Source organism: Mobula hypostoma, chromosome 2 (genome assembly GCF_963921235.1).
Source record: "Mobula hypostoma chromosome 2, sMobHyp1.1, whole genome shotgun sequence".
In the NCBI taxonomy this organism is placed as follows: Eukaryota; Metazoa; Chordata; class Chondrichthyes; order Myliobatiformes; family Myliobatidae; genus Mobula; species Mobula hypostoma.
The window spans coordinates 52,348,665-52,361,753 of record NC_086098.1 but is presented as its reverse complement, the minus strand read 5'-3'; the positions used below and the strand labels follow the sequence as shown (position 1 = coordinate 52,361,753).

Below are 13,089 nucleotides of genomic sequence, written 5' to 3'. Positions count from 1 at the left end.
TGCAGTGGTCTGCAGAGGAAAACAACGATGTGGGAGATGTGCTGGAGAACGTGAATATGGGAAATGTGAAGCGGGAGCTAGGCTGAAATGCTGCAATTGTGGCGAGGAACACAGCGCAGCTTATCGAGGGTGCATTTATAGCAAGAAGGCGGCTGAGATACAATATGTAAAAGTAACTCAAGGAATCAGTTATGCAGAGGTAGTGAAAGAAGTTGATGGAAAAAAGGCTGTCAAGCAAACAAATACAGGGAATAATAAACTGGTGAATTGTGAGAGCTGTAATATGAAAAATAAGGATACACTATTAATGAGTAGAAAGGAGTTTGTGCTTTTTATGGTGGATGCAATTAATTGTTCAGTGCAAACAAGTAAAAGAACTGAGAAAATTAAAATTATCGTCAAGTCTGCAGAAAAGTATCTTGGTATTAAAGGGATTAGGTGGGAAGAAGTCAAAGAAACGCTGAATGAAGAATCCAACAGTTCACAGGAAGGGGAGATGGAATCTTAATAGCAGTATATTTATCTCAAATGGTCAAGAATTTAAGAAATGTTTCAGAACTTAAGGAAAATCCTCAGATTTTATGGTTGAAGCCCAGGGTAAATGTGCGGAACTCCAACAACAAATAGAAGTGCCCAACAAGAACAACGGTGAGTTGGAAAGAGATTGGAAAATCGAGGAAATTATCACAAGGATACAAAAGGAAAAGGAATTTGTTGCAAAGTGCATTATAGACAATAGGTGCAGGAGTAGGCCATTAGGCCCTTCGAGCCAGCACTGCCATTCACTCTGATCATGGCTGATCATCCACAATCAGTATCCAGTTCCTGCCTTATCCCCATTACCTTTGATTCCACTATCTTTAAGAGCTCTATCCATCTCTTTCTTGAAAGCATCCAGAGACTTAGCCTCCACAGCCTTCTGGGGCAGAGCATTCTATATATCCACCACTCTCTGGGTGAAAAAGTTTTTCCTCAACTCCGTTCTAAATGGCTTACCCCTTATTCTTAAACTGTGGCCTCTGGTTCTAGACTCCCCCATCAGCGGGAACATGCTTCCTGCCTGCAGCGTGTCCAATCACTTAATAATATGTTTCAATCAGATCCCCTCTCAGCCTTCTAAATTCTGGAGTATACAAGCCCAGTCGCTCCAATCTTTCGACATATGACAGTCCTGCCATCCCGGGAATTAATCTTGTGAACCCATGCTGCATTCCCTCAATAGCAAGAATGTCCTTCCTCAAATTTGGAGACCAAAACTGCACACAGTACTCCAGGTGTGGTCTCACCAGGGCCCTGTACAGCTGCAGAAGGACCTCTTTGCTTTTATACTCAATTCCCCTTGTTATGAAGGCCAGCATGTCATTAGCTTTCTTCACAGCCTGCTGTACTTGCATGCTTGCTTTCAGTGACTGATGTCCAAGAACACCTAGATCTTGTTGTACTTCCCCTTTTCCTAACTTGATTCCATTAGATAATAATCTGCCTTCCTGTTCTTACCAACAAAGTGGATAACCTCACATTTATCCACATTAAACTACATCTGCCCACTCACCCAGCCTGTCCAAGTCACCCTGCATTCTCATAACATCCTCCTCACATTTCACACTGCCACCCAGCTTTGTGCCATTGGCAAATTTGCTAATGTTACTTTTAATTCCCTCATCTAAATCATTAATATATATTGTAAACAGCTGCGGTCCCAGCACTGAACCCTGCGGTACCCCACTGGTCACCGCCTGCCATTCCGAAAGGGAGCCGTTAATCGCTACTCTTTGTTTCCTGTCAGCCAGCCAATTTTCAATCCATGTCAGTACTCTGCCCCCAATACCATGTGCCCTAATTTTGCCCACTAATCTCCTATGTGGGACTTTATCAAAGGCTTTCTGAAAGTCCAGGTACACTACATCCACTGGCTCTCCCTTGTCCATTTTCATAGTTACATGCTCAAAAAATTCCAGAAGATCAGTCAAGCATGATTTCCCCTTCGTAGAATGTAGAATTATCTATATTCAGATTATAAAATGAAAACTTGGAAGCAAATGAAAAAAGCTCCGAGGTCTCAGTAAACAACTGCAGGCTACGATCCAAGAAAAGGAAAACCTGAAAAAAAGCAGATAGACTTGGAAAAACAGCAATTTTAAAAGTATAACGTGCAATAATTACTACTCTTTAACAAGACGATTTTAGTCTTACAGGTGATGTAGATGAAATCATTGTAATTGAGGTACTGCAATTACACGAAAAAATGTGACAAAATTAGGGAAGAATAGTAGTTTGCGGCATTATCTAATGAGCGCATTAAGCATTCACGAGGAATTACAGCTACAGAGTGATGCTGATAGAGAACTGCAGGCTGAACTAGATTGTCTAAAGTAGAGAACTCCAGGACATATTTGGTTGGAACATAAGAAGTTTAGCAGGTGGCGGTAATGCACCTGAAAACTGGTTACCAACCACCATAAAACAAAAAAGAAGAAGAAGGAGTGTGTGCTGCTGGTTTGTCTTGTCAGTCCCCCTTGGAGCAACCTGCTGATGGAAGGTTAGTGAAACCATTTGTGATCTCTAGGCCTGGTTGGAGGACCACTGCTTCATGGAGCCTTGTTGCCACTCATTGGAGCAGTCATCCTGGTATGGCCTTGGCTGTTTCTGTAGCCAGCTAAGGTTTCTGGCTGCCCTGAGACTCAGAGCCACCCCGGATTGAGCTCCTTTCCTGTCCTTGCCTCCATCGGGTAAGCCAGGATGATTGCTGTTACCCTGCGGTTGATCCTGTCCCTTCCTGTTCCTTGCCTCTGTCGGGTAAGCAGGTTGTTTGCCGTTACCCTGCAGTTGGGTCCATCCCTCGCTGTCCTTGCCTCCATGGGGGGAAGTTCCACGTCCTGCCCAGGAGTTGCTCCAAAAACCCAAGCCTCGAAGACCCCAAGCCAAGCTCCAAGAAGCCAAGCCTCTAGACCCCAGCCACGTCCTGTCCTGTAGTCATGTCATGTCCTTACCTGGTTCTGGGGCCCGAACCCAAGGTAAGACACAGGTTCTGGGTCCTTGTACAGTCTCTGGCTCATAGTCCAAGCCCAGGCTCCTAGTGCATTGTTCCTTGTCTGGGTTCCCTGTCTTGTCCATGCCCTAGCCCAAGTCTGCGTTCTTGTCCCTGCTCCTTGTCTGTATCCTGTCACATCCCTACTCTAGTCAAGTCCTGTCCTTGTACTTCAGTGTCTGTGTCTCACATTTGGGTCCGTTCCCAGCACCCACTGTGGCACACGGACCACTGGCACACTGCTAGTGCCTTCCACAATGAAGACAGATGCAAAGTACCCATGAAGAATATCTGCCATTTCTTTGTCCCCCATTACTACCTCGCCAGCATCATTTTACAGTGGTCCAACTTCCCACTCACTTTTGCTACCTCGTATGCCCATTCCTTGGCTTTTATGCGGTCTTTAACTACCCTTGTCAGCCATAGTTGCCAACCCCTGCCATTTGAAAACTACTTCTGTGGGTCATACCTATCCTGCACCTTGTGAACTATTCCCAGAAACTTTAGCCATCTCTGCTCTGCTGCCATCCCTGCCAGCATCCTCCTCCAATCTACTGGGGCAAGCTCCTCTCTCATGCCTCTGTAATTCCCTTTATTTCATTGTAATACTAAGCCAAAGAGAGGGCATATAATAGAGCAAAGGTTAGTGGGAAGTTAAAGAATTGGGAAGCTTTTGAAAACCAACAGATAACAACTAAAAAGTTCATAAAGAAGAAAGAGAGAATATGAAGGCAAGCTAGCCAATAATATTGAAGAGGATACCAATCATTTTTTCAAATACATAAAGTATAAAAGAGAGGTGAGAGCGGAGATCGTACCGCTAAAAAATGATGCTGGACATGTAGTAACGGGGGATGTGGAAATGGTGGATGAACTGAGTAAGTATTTTGCATCAGCGTTCACTGTGGAAGATACTAGCAGTTTGAGAGTGTCAGGAGGAAGAAGGAAGTGAAGTTGCCATTATTAGGGAAAAGGTGCTTGGGAAACTGAAAGGTCTGAGGGGAGATAAGTCTCCTGGACCAGATGGACTACACACCAGGGTTTTGAAAGAGGTGGCTGTAGAGATTGTGGAAGTATTGATCTTTAAGAATTGTAGAGTCTGCCATGGTTCTGGAGATTGCAAATGTCACTCCACTCTTCAAGAAGGGAGAGTGACAGAAGAAAGGAATTTTATAGGCCAGTTAGTCTGACCTCCAAGGTTCAGAAGATATTGGAGTTGAGTGTTAAGCATGTAGTTTCAGACTCATGGTGTTCCACAGGGGTCTGTGTTTATGTCATATGTCAATGACCTGGATGACAGAATTGATAGTTTTGTGGCCAAGTCTGCAGATGATATGAAGACAGATGGAGGGGCAGGTACTGTTGAGGAAACGGAGGCTACAGAAAGATTTGGACAATGGGCGAAGAAGTAGCAGAAGGAATACAGTTCCAAGAAGTGTACGGCCATGCACTTAGGTGGAAGAAGTAATAGTATAGACTATTTTCTAAATGGAGAGAAAATTCAAAACTCTGAGGTGCAGACAGACTTGGGATTCCCAAAAGTTTAATTTGCAGGTTGAGTCAGTGGTGAGGAATGCAAATACAATGTTAGCAGTCATTTTGAGAGCAATAGGATATAAAAGCAAGGATGTAATGTTGAGGCTTTATAAGGCAGTGACAATGCCTCTCTTGGAGTATTGTGAGCAGTTTTGGGCTCCTTATTTAAGAAAGGATATGCTGATATAGGAGAGGATTAAAAGGAGATGCATGAAAATGATTTCAGGATTTAAAAGCTTGTCATATGAGAAGGGTTTGATGGTTCTGGGCCTGTACTTACTGGAATACGGAAGAATGAGGGACAAAATCATTGAAGCCTATCAAATGTTGAAAAGCCTCAATTGAGTGGATGTAGTGAGGATATTTCCTATGACCAAAGGGGACAGTCTCACAATAGAGGGACGTCCATTTAGAATGGAGATAAGAAGGAATTTCTTCAGCCAGAGAATGGTGAATCTGTGGAATTCATTACCACAGGTGGCTGCGGAGGCCAAGTCACTGGGTATATTTTAGAGAGAGGTTGATAGAATCCTGATTGGTCAAAGAAAGTAGGGATATGGGGAGAAGGCAGAAGATTGGTGCTGAGAGGGAAATAGATCAGCCATGATGAAATGGCGGAGCAGACTTGATGCACCTAAGGGCTCAATTCTGCTCCTATATCTTATGGTCTTATGGCCTAAATTAAGGGAAAAGACAATGAGGATCAAGGGAATGCTGCAGATGCTAGAAATTTAAAATTTACACTATGGATCTGTCATATTTCCAGCGTTACTAATGGGAGAAATAATGTTTGCATCTCTGTTGTGCAAAATACCAAGTATTTTGCACAACATTCCCATCTGCAATTTAATAGTGCACAAAATAAATTTGTCATTGTATATAAAGTACATAAATTTTTTTATTTACTTTCATAAAGTAGTACAATTGTTTGATTTTATACATACCCATCTAACTTTTTAAAAGATAGAAAAGTTGTCTCTCCTTCATATGGTTTAAAATCAATGCATGACTTTAAACGATACTGCTCAAACGCATGTAAGATGACACCCTTGGCATTTAGCTCTGAAAATCAAAACTGAAACAATTCATTTGAAATAATTTTACACAATAAAACAACACTAATTACATTTCCCAAATGAAGAACTATGAATCTCTCAGTTTGTAGAGGTTAAAAGCTATGTAAAATGTACCTGAAAATGCATAATGGTATGCCTATGAGATCTTGAGCAAAATTTTGCTGTATTTTCCTAGCAGTTGGCATGTGCCTTTTGATTCCTGAGCATATGCTGAAATAAACTCTCTGACATTTTTCCACTTTCAACATATTCCTGCTTGTGCTCTGGGACTGGGCTCTGCAGGCAGCCCAGCCACTGAAAAGAAGCTTACTGAGCCTCACCCTCACCCACTGGGACATTCCCTCTTCCCTCTGCTACTATCAGTTAGATTATCAATTAAAATTAAACATTGCAGGTATGATGTTGTGGGCATCACTGAGTCGTGGCTGAAAGAAGATCATAGCTGGATCCAAGAATACACTTTATATCAAAAGGACAGGTAGGTGGGCAGAGGGAGTGGTGTGGCTCTGTAGGTAAAAAATGTCATCAAATCCTTAGAAAGAGGTGACATAGGATCTGAAAGTGTTGAATCCTCGTGAGTAGAGAAACTGCAAGTGTAGAAGAGCCTGATTTACAGGCCTCCAAATAGCAGCCAACATGTGGCATACAAATTACAATGGGAGATACAAAAGGTATGTAAAGGGTCAATATTATGATAGTAATGAGGGATTTTCAATATGCTGGTACATTACTAAAATCAAGTTGGTGCTGGATTCCAAGAGAGGGTGTTGTAACTGGGTTAACTGTCTGGACACCCTCTGCTGACTGCCCCTGTGGCTCCTCCCACAGATTCCTGTATAAAGGTGATTTTGCCTTGCCCCTCCCCCTCAGTCCGGGGGCAGACACTCACCATGGAGGTCGTATTGTACAGCGAATAAAAGCCTTTCGGGATTTTACCTAACCTCAGTCTTTTGGAGTTATTGAAGATGCTTCAGAGGGAATTTGTAGAATGCCAATGAGATGGCATTTTAGAACAACTTGTGGTTCAGCCCACTAGTGTGAAAGGCAATTCTTGATTGGGTATTGTGTAATAAACCAAATTTGATTTGGTAGCTTAACGTAAAATAACTCTTTGGAAGCAGTGATCATAACATGTTAGAATTCACCCCACAGTTTGAGAGGGAAAGATAAAGTCAGCTGTATCAGTATTACAGTGGAGTAAAGCGAATTACAGAGGCATGAGAGAGAAGCTGACTAAAGTTGATTGGAAGGAGACACTAGCGGGGATGACAGCAGAACAACAGTGACTGGAGTTTCCAGAGGCAATTCAGAAGGTGCAGGATAGATACATCCCAAAGATGAAGAAGCATTTTAACAGAAGGAGGCTGACAAGGGAAGTCAAAGACAGCACAAAAGCAAACGAGGGGGCATAGAATTTAGCAAAAATTAGTGGAAAGTTAGGGGATTGGGAAGCTTTTAAAAACCAAAAAAAAGCCATAAGGAGAGAAAAGATGAACTATGAAGGGAAGCTAGTCAATAATATAAAAGAGGATACCAAAAGCTTTTTCAAATGAGAGTAACAAAGAGGCAAGAGTGGATATTGGACTGCTGCAAAATGATACTGCTGAGGCAGTAATGGGAGACAAAGAAATGGCAGAAAAACTTGAGTATTTTGTGTCAGTCTTCACTATGGAGGACACTAGCAGAATGCAAGAAATTCAAGAATGTCGGGGGCTCAAGTAAATATTGTTGCTTTTACTAAGGAGAAGGTACTTGGGAATCTGAAAGGTCTGAAGGAAGGTAAATCACCTAGACTAGATGGACTAAAACCCAGTCTTCTGAAAGAGATAGTGGAGGCATTAGTAATGATTTTTCAAGAATTACTAGATTCTGGAATGGTTCAGCAGGGCTGAAATATTGCAAATGTCACACCACTCTTTATGAAGGCAGAAGAAAGAAAATTATAGGCCAGCTAGTCTGACTTCAGCAGTTGGGAAGATGTTGGAGTTCATTATTAAAGATGAGGTTTTGAGGTAGTAGGAGGCACATGATAAAATATGCTGAAGTCAGTGTGGTTTCTTTTAGGGGAAATCTTGCCTGACAAATCTGTTGGAATTCTTTGAGGAAATAACAGGCAGGATGGACAAAGGCAAATAACAGGCAGGTGCTTACTTATCCATTGACTCTCAGATTTGACTAATTTTCAGAAGGGCTTTGACAAGGTGCTGAACATGAGGCTAATTAACAGGATAACAGCCTATGGTATTACTGGAAAGATACTAGCATGGATGGAAAATTGGCTGACAAACAGGAGGCAAAGTGTAGGAGTAAAGGGAGCCTTAGAGGTGCAAGGGGACTTGGGAGTCCTCGCGCAGCATTCCCTAAACATTGAGTCAGTGGTAAGGAGGGCAAATGCAATGTTAGCATTCATTTTAAGAGGACTAGAATATAACAGCAAGGATGTAATGGTGAGACTTTGTAAGGCATTTGCTAGGCTGCACTTTGTGAACAGTATTGTGAACAATTTAGGGCACTTTATCTGAGAAAGGATGTGCTGACATTGGAGAGGTTCATGAAGAGGTTCACAAGAATAATTCTGAGAATGAAAGGGTTAATATATAAGGAGTATTTGATGGCTCTGGGCCTATACTCACTGGAGTTAGAAGAATGAGGAGGGATCTCATCAAAACATATCAAATATTGAATGATCAAGATAGAGAGGATGTAGGGAAGATGTTTCATATAGTGAGTGAGTCTAGGGACAGAGAGCACAGGCTCAGACCAGAGGGGCGTCCCATTTAGAACAGAGATGAGGAGGGATTGCTTTAGCCAGAGGGTAGTAAATCTGTGGAGCTCATTGCTACAGGTGGCTGTGGAGTCCAAGTCACTGAGTATATTTAAAGAGGAGGTTGATAGGTTCTTGATTGATTAGGGGATCAAAAGTTATGGGGAGAAGGCAGGAGAAGACTTGATGGCCAAATTGTGTTATTCTGCTCCACTCATGGTCTATCAGGGAGGAGATACAGGAGCTTGAGACCCACACTAATACTGTTAGGAACAGTTTCTTCCTCTCTGTCATCAGATTTCTGAATGGTCCTTGAACTCATGAAAGTTACCTAGCTATTCCTCTTCTCCACTTTTTATTTATATTTTTATTGTAACTTCTAGTACTTCTGGTTCCTTAAGGTTGTTATTGCCAGGGGTGGTAATGGGGACAAGCTCCCACTCCCTATTAAATGCTCCCAGTGGCAAGTGCTTCAAATAGCCTCTGACACCCATATCCAGCTCCTGGCCTTCACGTGTGGCTTAGCTACTAAGTCCGGTGGAACCACTTCTACAGACAGGAGAAGGGGCAAAGGCAGGTTACTGGTGCCTTAAAATCATTTGCTTCCGGCAGATATGGCTCGTCAGCCTCAGCTGGCAGCTCGTCCAGAAGAAGGAAAACTCTGATCTCAAACCTCCGCAGCCTTGCAGCTATACCCACTCATGGGGAAGGCTTCAGGAGTAAACCCCAGGGGAAAAATCTGGAGCTGAAGTCCCTAAGGCAGTCCTACGTTGAGTTCAATGCTGACTGACAACTCCTGCGGCACTGCTGGTATCAGACCGTCTCAGTCTCTGCCGTTCCTTTGGGTTCATCAGATGTGTGGAGAGGGGAAGCTTGCTCTCCATATCATACCACCCAGGCTTGTGTATCTAGACAGCTAGGATGCAATATTGATGGTCAACTGTGACCGACGGAGGCCTTCCTCTAGTACTTCTTTACGTCTTATGGGATTGAGTTCAGGAGCCGAGAGATAATGTTGCAGCTATCTAAGACCCTGGTCAGACCCCACTTGGAGAACTGTGCTCAGTTCTGGACACCTCACTATAGGGAGGATGTGGAAACCATAGAAAGGGTGCAGAGGAGATTTACAAGGATGTTGCCTGGATTGGAGAGCATGCCTTATGAGAATAGGTTTAGTGAACTCGGCCTTTTCTCCTTGGAGTAACGGAGGATGAGAGGTGACCTGATGGAGGTGCATAAGATGTCGAGAGGCATTGATCATGTGGATAGTCAGAGGCTTTTTCCCAGGGCTGGAATGGCTAGCATGAGAGGGCACAGATTTAAGGTGCTTGGAATTAGGTACAGAGGAGATGTCAGGGGTAAGTTTTTTATGCAGAGGGTGCTGAGTGTGTGGAATGGGCTGCCAGCAACCGTGGTGGAGGTGGATACAATAGGATCTTTTAAGAGGCTCCTGGACAGGTATATGGAGCTCAGAAAAATAGAGGGCTATGGGTAACCCTAGGTAATTTCTAAGGTAAGGACATGTTCGGCACAGCTTTGTGGGCTGAAGGGGCTGTATTATGCTGTAGATTTTCTATGTTTCTATGTTCCTATGTCTTTCAGTGAACTGCTGCCAGAAAACAAATTTTAATGCATATTTCAGTGATAATAAATCTGATTCTGATTCTGAGCAACACACACAGAACTCAGCAGGCTGGGCCGCATTTACAGAGGGGAATAAACAGTTGATATTTCAGGCCAGTACCCTTCATCAGAACTAGAAAGGAAGGGAACAGAAGCCAGAATAAGAAAGTGGAAGGAGTGGCAGATGAATAAGCTGACAGTTGATAGATGAGACCCGGGGAGTGGGAAGGTGGACAGGTGGGGGAGGGGGGATAAAATAAGAAGCTAAGAGGGAATAGGTGATAGAGGTAAAGACTGAAGAAGAAGAAATTTAACAGGAGAGTTCCATGGACCATGGAAGAAAGGGAAGAAGGAGGGGAATCAGAGGGAAGTGATGGGCAGGTGTGGAGAAGTGAAGCGGTGAGAGGGACCAGAGTGGGGAATGGAAAAAGACAGAAGGAGGGAGGGGGGAGAAATGATTGGAAGTTAGAAAAATCAATGTTGGTGCCATCCAGTTGAAGCTTCCCAAGCAGAATATGAGGTTTTGCTCCTCAAACTTGACTTTGGTCTCATCATGGCAGTAGAGGAGGCCATGAACAGACATGTCGGAACGGGGGCGCGAGATCAAATTAAAATGGGAATCCATTGGGAGATCAAGTTTATTCCTCTCCATAGGTACCACCTGATTTGCTGAAGTCAGCAAAATGACCAGCATTTTGTGTGTGTTGCTCAAGATTTCCAGCTTCTGCAGAATATCTTGTGTTTATGATTCTGATTCTCTTAGGGAAAAGCATAAGGATAAGGTAAACTGCTCTTTTGTTAATTATTTATGTTTGTTTTAGTGTTTTCAACTATTTAAAAATGTTCTGAATTTGATCTGATTTTCTTTTGAGACTGCATGCAGAATCCTGGCTGAAATTTGAATGCAAAATAAATGGTGGAAATGCTTGTAGGCCAGGTAGCATCCACGCAGTGATACATTGTTCTGAACTGAAACTTTGGTGTTGTTTTATTCTTGTTGAGACTCCAAATTTTTGATTTTTAATTATGAAGTCCATATGCTTTAGATTTCTTGGAATATTTCTAGAATAACTTTTATAGATGTTGCTAATAATTAGCAAATGTTTTCAAACTTACAATGGATTATCTGTCCTTCTAGTAAGGAATACTAGCCCTAAAAAAAATGAATAGACATGTGCATGATGGAAATCTGATCAGACAAAAAGAAAATCAGCACTTGATGAACTTAGGCTTTGAAAGTAAAGTGTGTGCCTCCCTCTGTTTTGTTGTACGTGTAAAAAAATAACTTTCCTGAAAATAGCATGGAGAATTTTCAAATGAGTATATTATGCTTGATTGGTTGTAATCCTATCATTCAATGTAACTAAATGCAGTTAATAAACCCAAATGATTGCCCACTAATCTAAGGCATGTACTCTAGTAGTTCCTTTTCATTCTAGGTCAAACAATTATTCCACTATAAATGCTTACAGTAAACAACATCGAATATATAAATGTTAAATGACCATAAAATTAAAAGATGCACTGTTCATCTGTTGATTTAACAATATTTGACTTTTGATTTCAAATAGCTTATCCTATATAAGTCATTAAAGTTGTCAATATAACATTTCAAAGTGTCATGTTTCGAACGATGTACAGCATCAAGATAATGATGACACAATAATATGCTTGAATGAAGACATTAACCATAGAGCTTGAGTACCTTCAGATTATTCAATAATTTTATAAACAAAATGTTACCAAGGCTATCCGTCAGAATATACGGAATAGGGAATCTCCATCTCATTGTTGTATTTTTAATGGCATTCCTTTCTTGCTGTAATGGATTGAGGAAATCAATAGTCCATGCAAGATGAAAGCATGGAAATAGAAATGAATCAATTATGAATCAACTTAATGTCTGTTATACTTACAACCACTGCAATGTCTCCTTGAAACAAAAATCTCTGGGACTCTATCAGAAACATAATATGAAAAACATATTATAAGACAGTCTGCATGCTGAACAAGTATGACACACGAAGAAACAGAACATACAACTTACAATAATCCAGAGTAATTCAGCAGGATATTTTCAGTAAATTTAAAATGCATAACTTGAAAAATGCTCGAAGATGTACTAATTTTTAAAACTTACTTGCATTTATTTGTGGGATGTCCTCTCTCAAATCCTCAGCATCTGTTTCATATTCTGATTAATGGATTAGAAATGAATACATTAAATATTAAAAAGGCAACATGTTCTTGAATAAGTTGCAAAGAAGTAGGATAAGGTATCATAACACTTACCATTTTTAGAAGGAACCTCTTTGATCTGGAAGAAGAAAGAGTTGTTTAAGTGGTGAAAGAACAATAAAAACTATTTGACTAGGAAGGTAGTGTATCTTACCACCGATGTGTCACAACGTGTCAACAAAATTACTAAACAAAAGGTTAAGAATCCAGTAGCGTTCATTTTGTGGACAGCAAATGTGTTAGTTGTTTGGCGGTTGAGTTACATGGGCATATTAATATGTAGTTTTCAATATCATAAACTTTGTATAGTTAATTTAACTTTGACATTTTTGGTTCATAAATCTGCAGTGCCAGCGATAAGAGAGCAATATTTCAACAACTATTCTTCTAATAACAGCTTCATGGTTCAAGAATGTTATTGTATTCTCAGCCTTTGGCTGGTAAATTATTAAAACAATTCAGAAGAATAGTGAATAATTCACTCAGGAAAGCAGTTTCTATCTCTCCAAAGAAAACCTGCTGACATACAGCTTATGATCTGCTGACTGTAAGACTTGAATATTGCTCACGAAGTAATTCAGATGTGACTAAAATGTATTCATTTCCATATCTGCTACATGATGAAAACATACAAAATTTTGAATGCGGATAGAGAGTTGATATTTCTCCTGTCTTTTGTTTGGGGGGGGGGGTTGTGTGTGTGTGTGTGTGTGTGTGTGTGTGTGTGTATAAACGAGAGAGAGATGGACTGGGGTGCAACATACAAAATTCTGACAGGGTTTCCCTGCTTGGGTTTGGGGGTTGTGGGAGAGGACACAGTCTTG

The 13,089-nt window shown here is 41.4% G+C and overlaps 1 protein-coding gene across 3 annotated transcripts in view; it reads right to left on the bottom strand.

The window, feature by feature from the left end:
- The window catches only part of LOC134340157 (meprin A subunit alpha-like), a 123,170-nt gene extending 110,499 nt beyond the window's left edge, over window positions 1-12,671 (bottom strand). For all 3 annotated transcript variants that reach the window (XM_063037070.1, XM_063037082.1, XM_063037090.1), the window contains exons 1-6: window positions 12,420-12,671; window positions 12,320-12,344; window positions 12,168-12,221; window positions 11,944-11,984; window positions 11,771-11,846; window positions 5,509-5,626 (exon numbers count right to left, since the gene is read on the bottom strand). In XM_063037070.1, coding sequence (XP_062893140.1) covers window positions 5,509-5,626; window positions 11,771-11,846; window positions 11,944-11,984; window positions 12,168-12,221; window positions 12,320-12,344; window positions 12,420-12,485 — 380 coding nt within the window. In that variant the 5' untranslated portion in view covers window positions 12,486-12,671. The remainder of the gene's footprint in view (window positions 1-5,508; window positions 5,627-11,770; window positions 11,847-11,943; window positions 11,985-12,167; window positions 12,222-12,319; window positions 12,345-12,419) is intronic.
- Window positions 12,672-13,089: the final 418 nt, after the last annotated feature.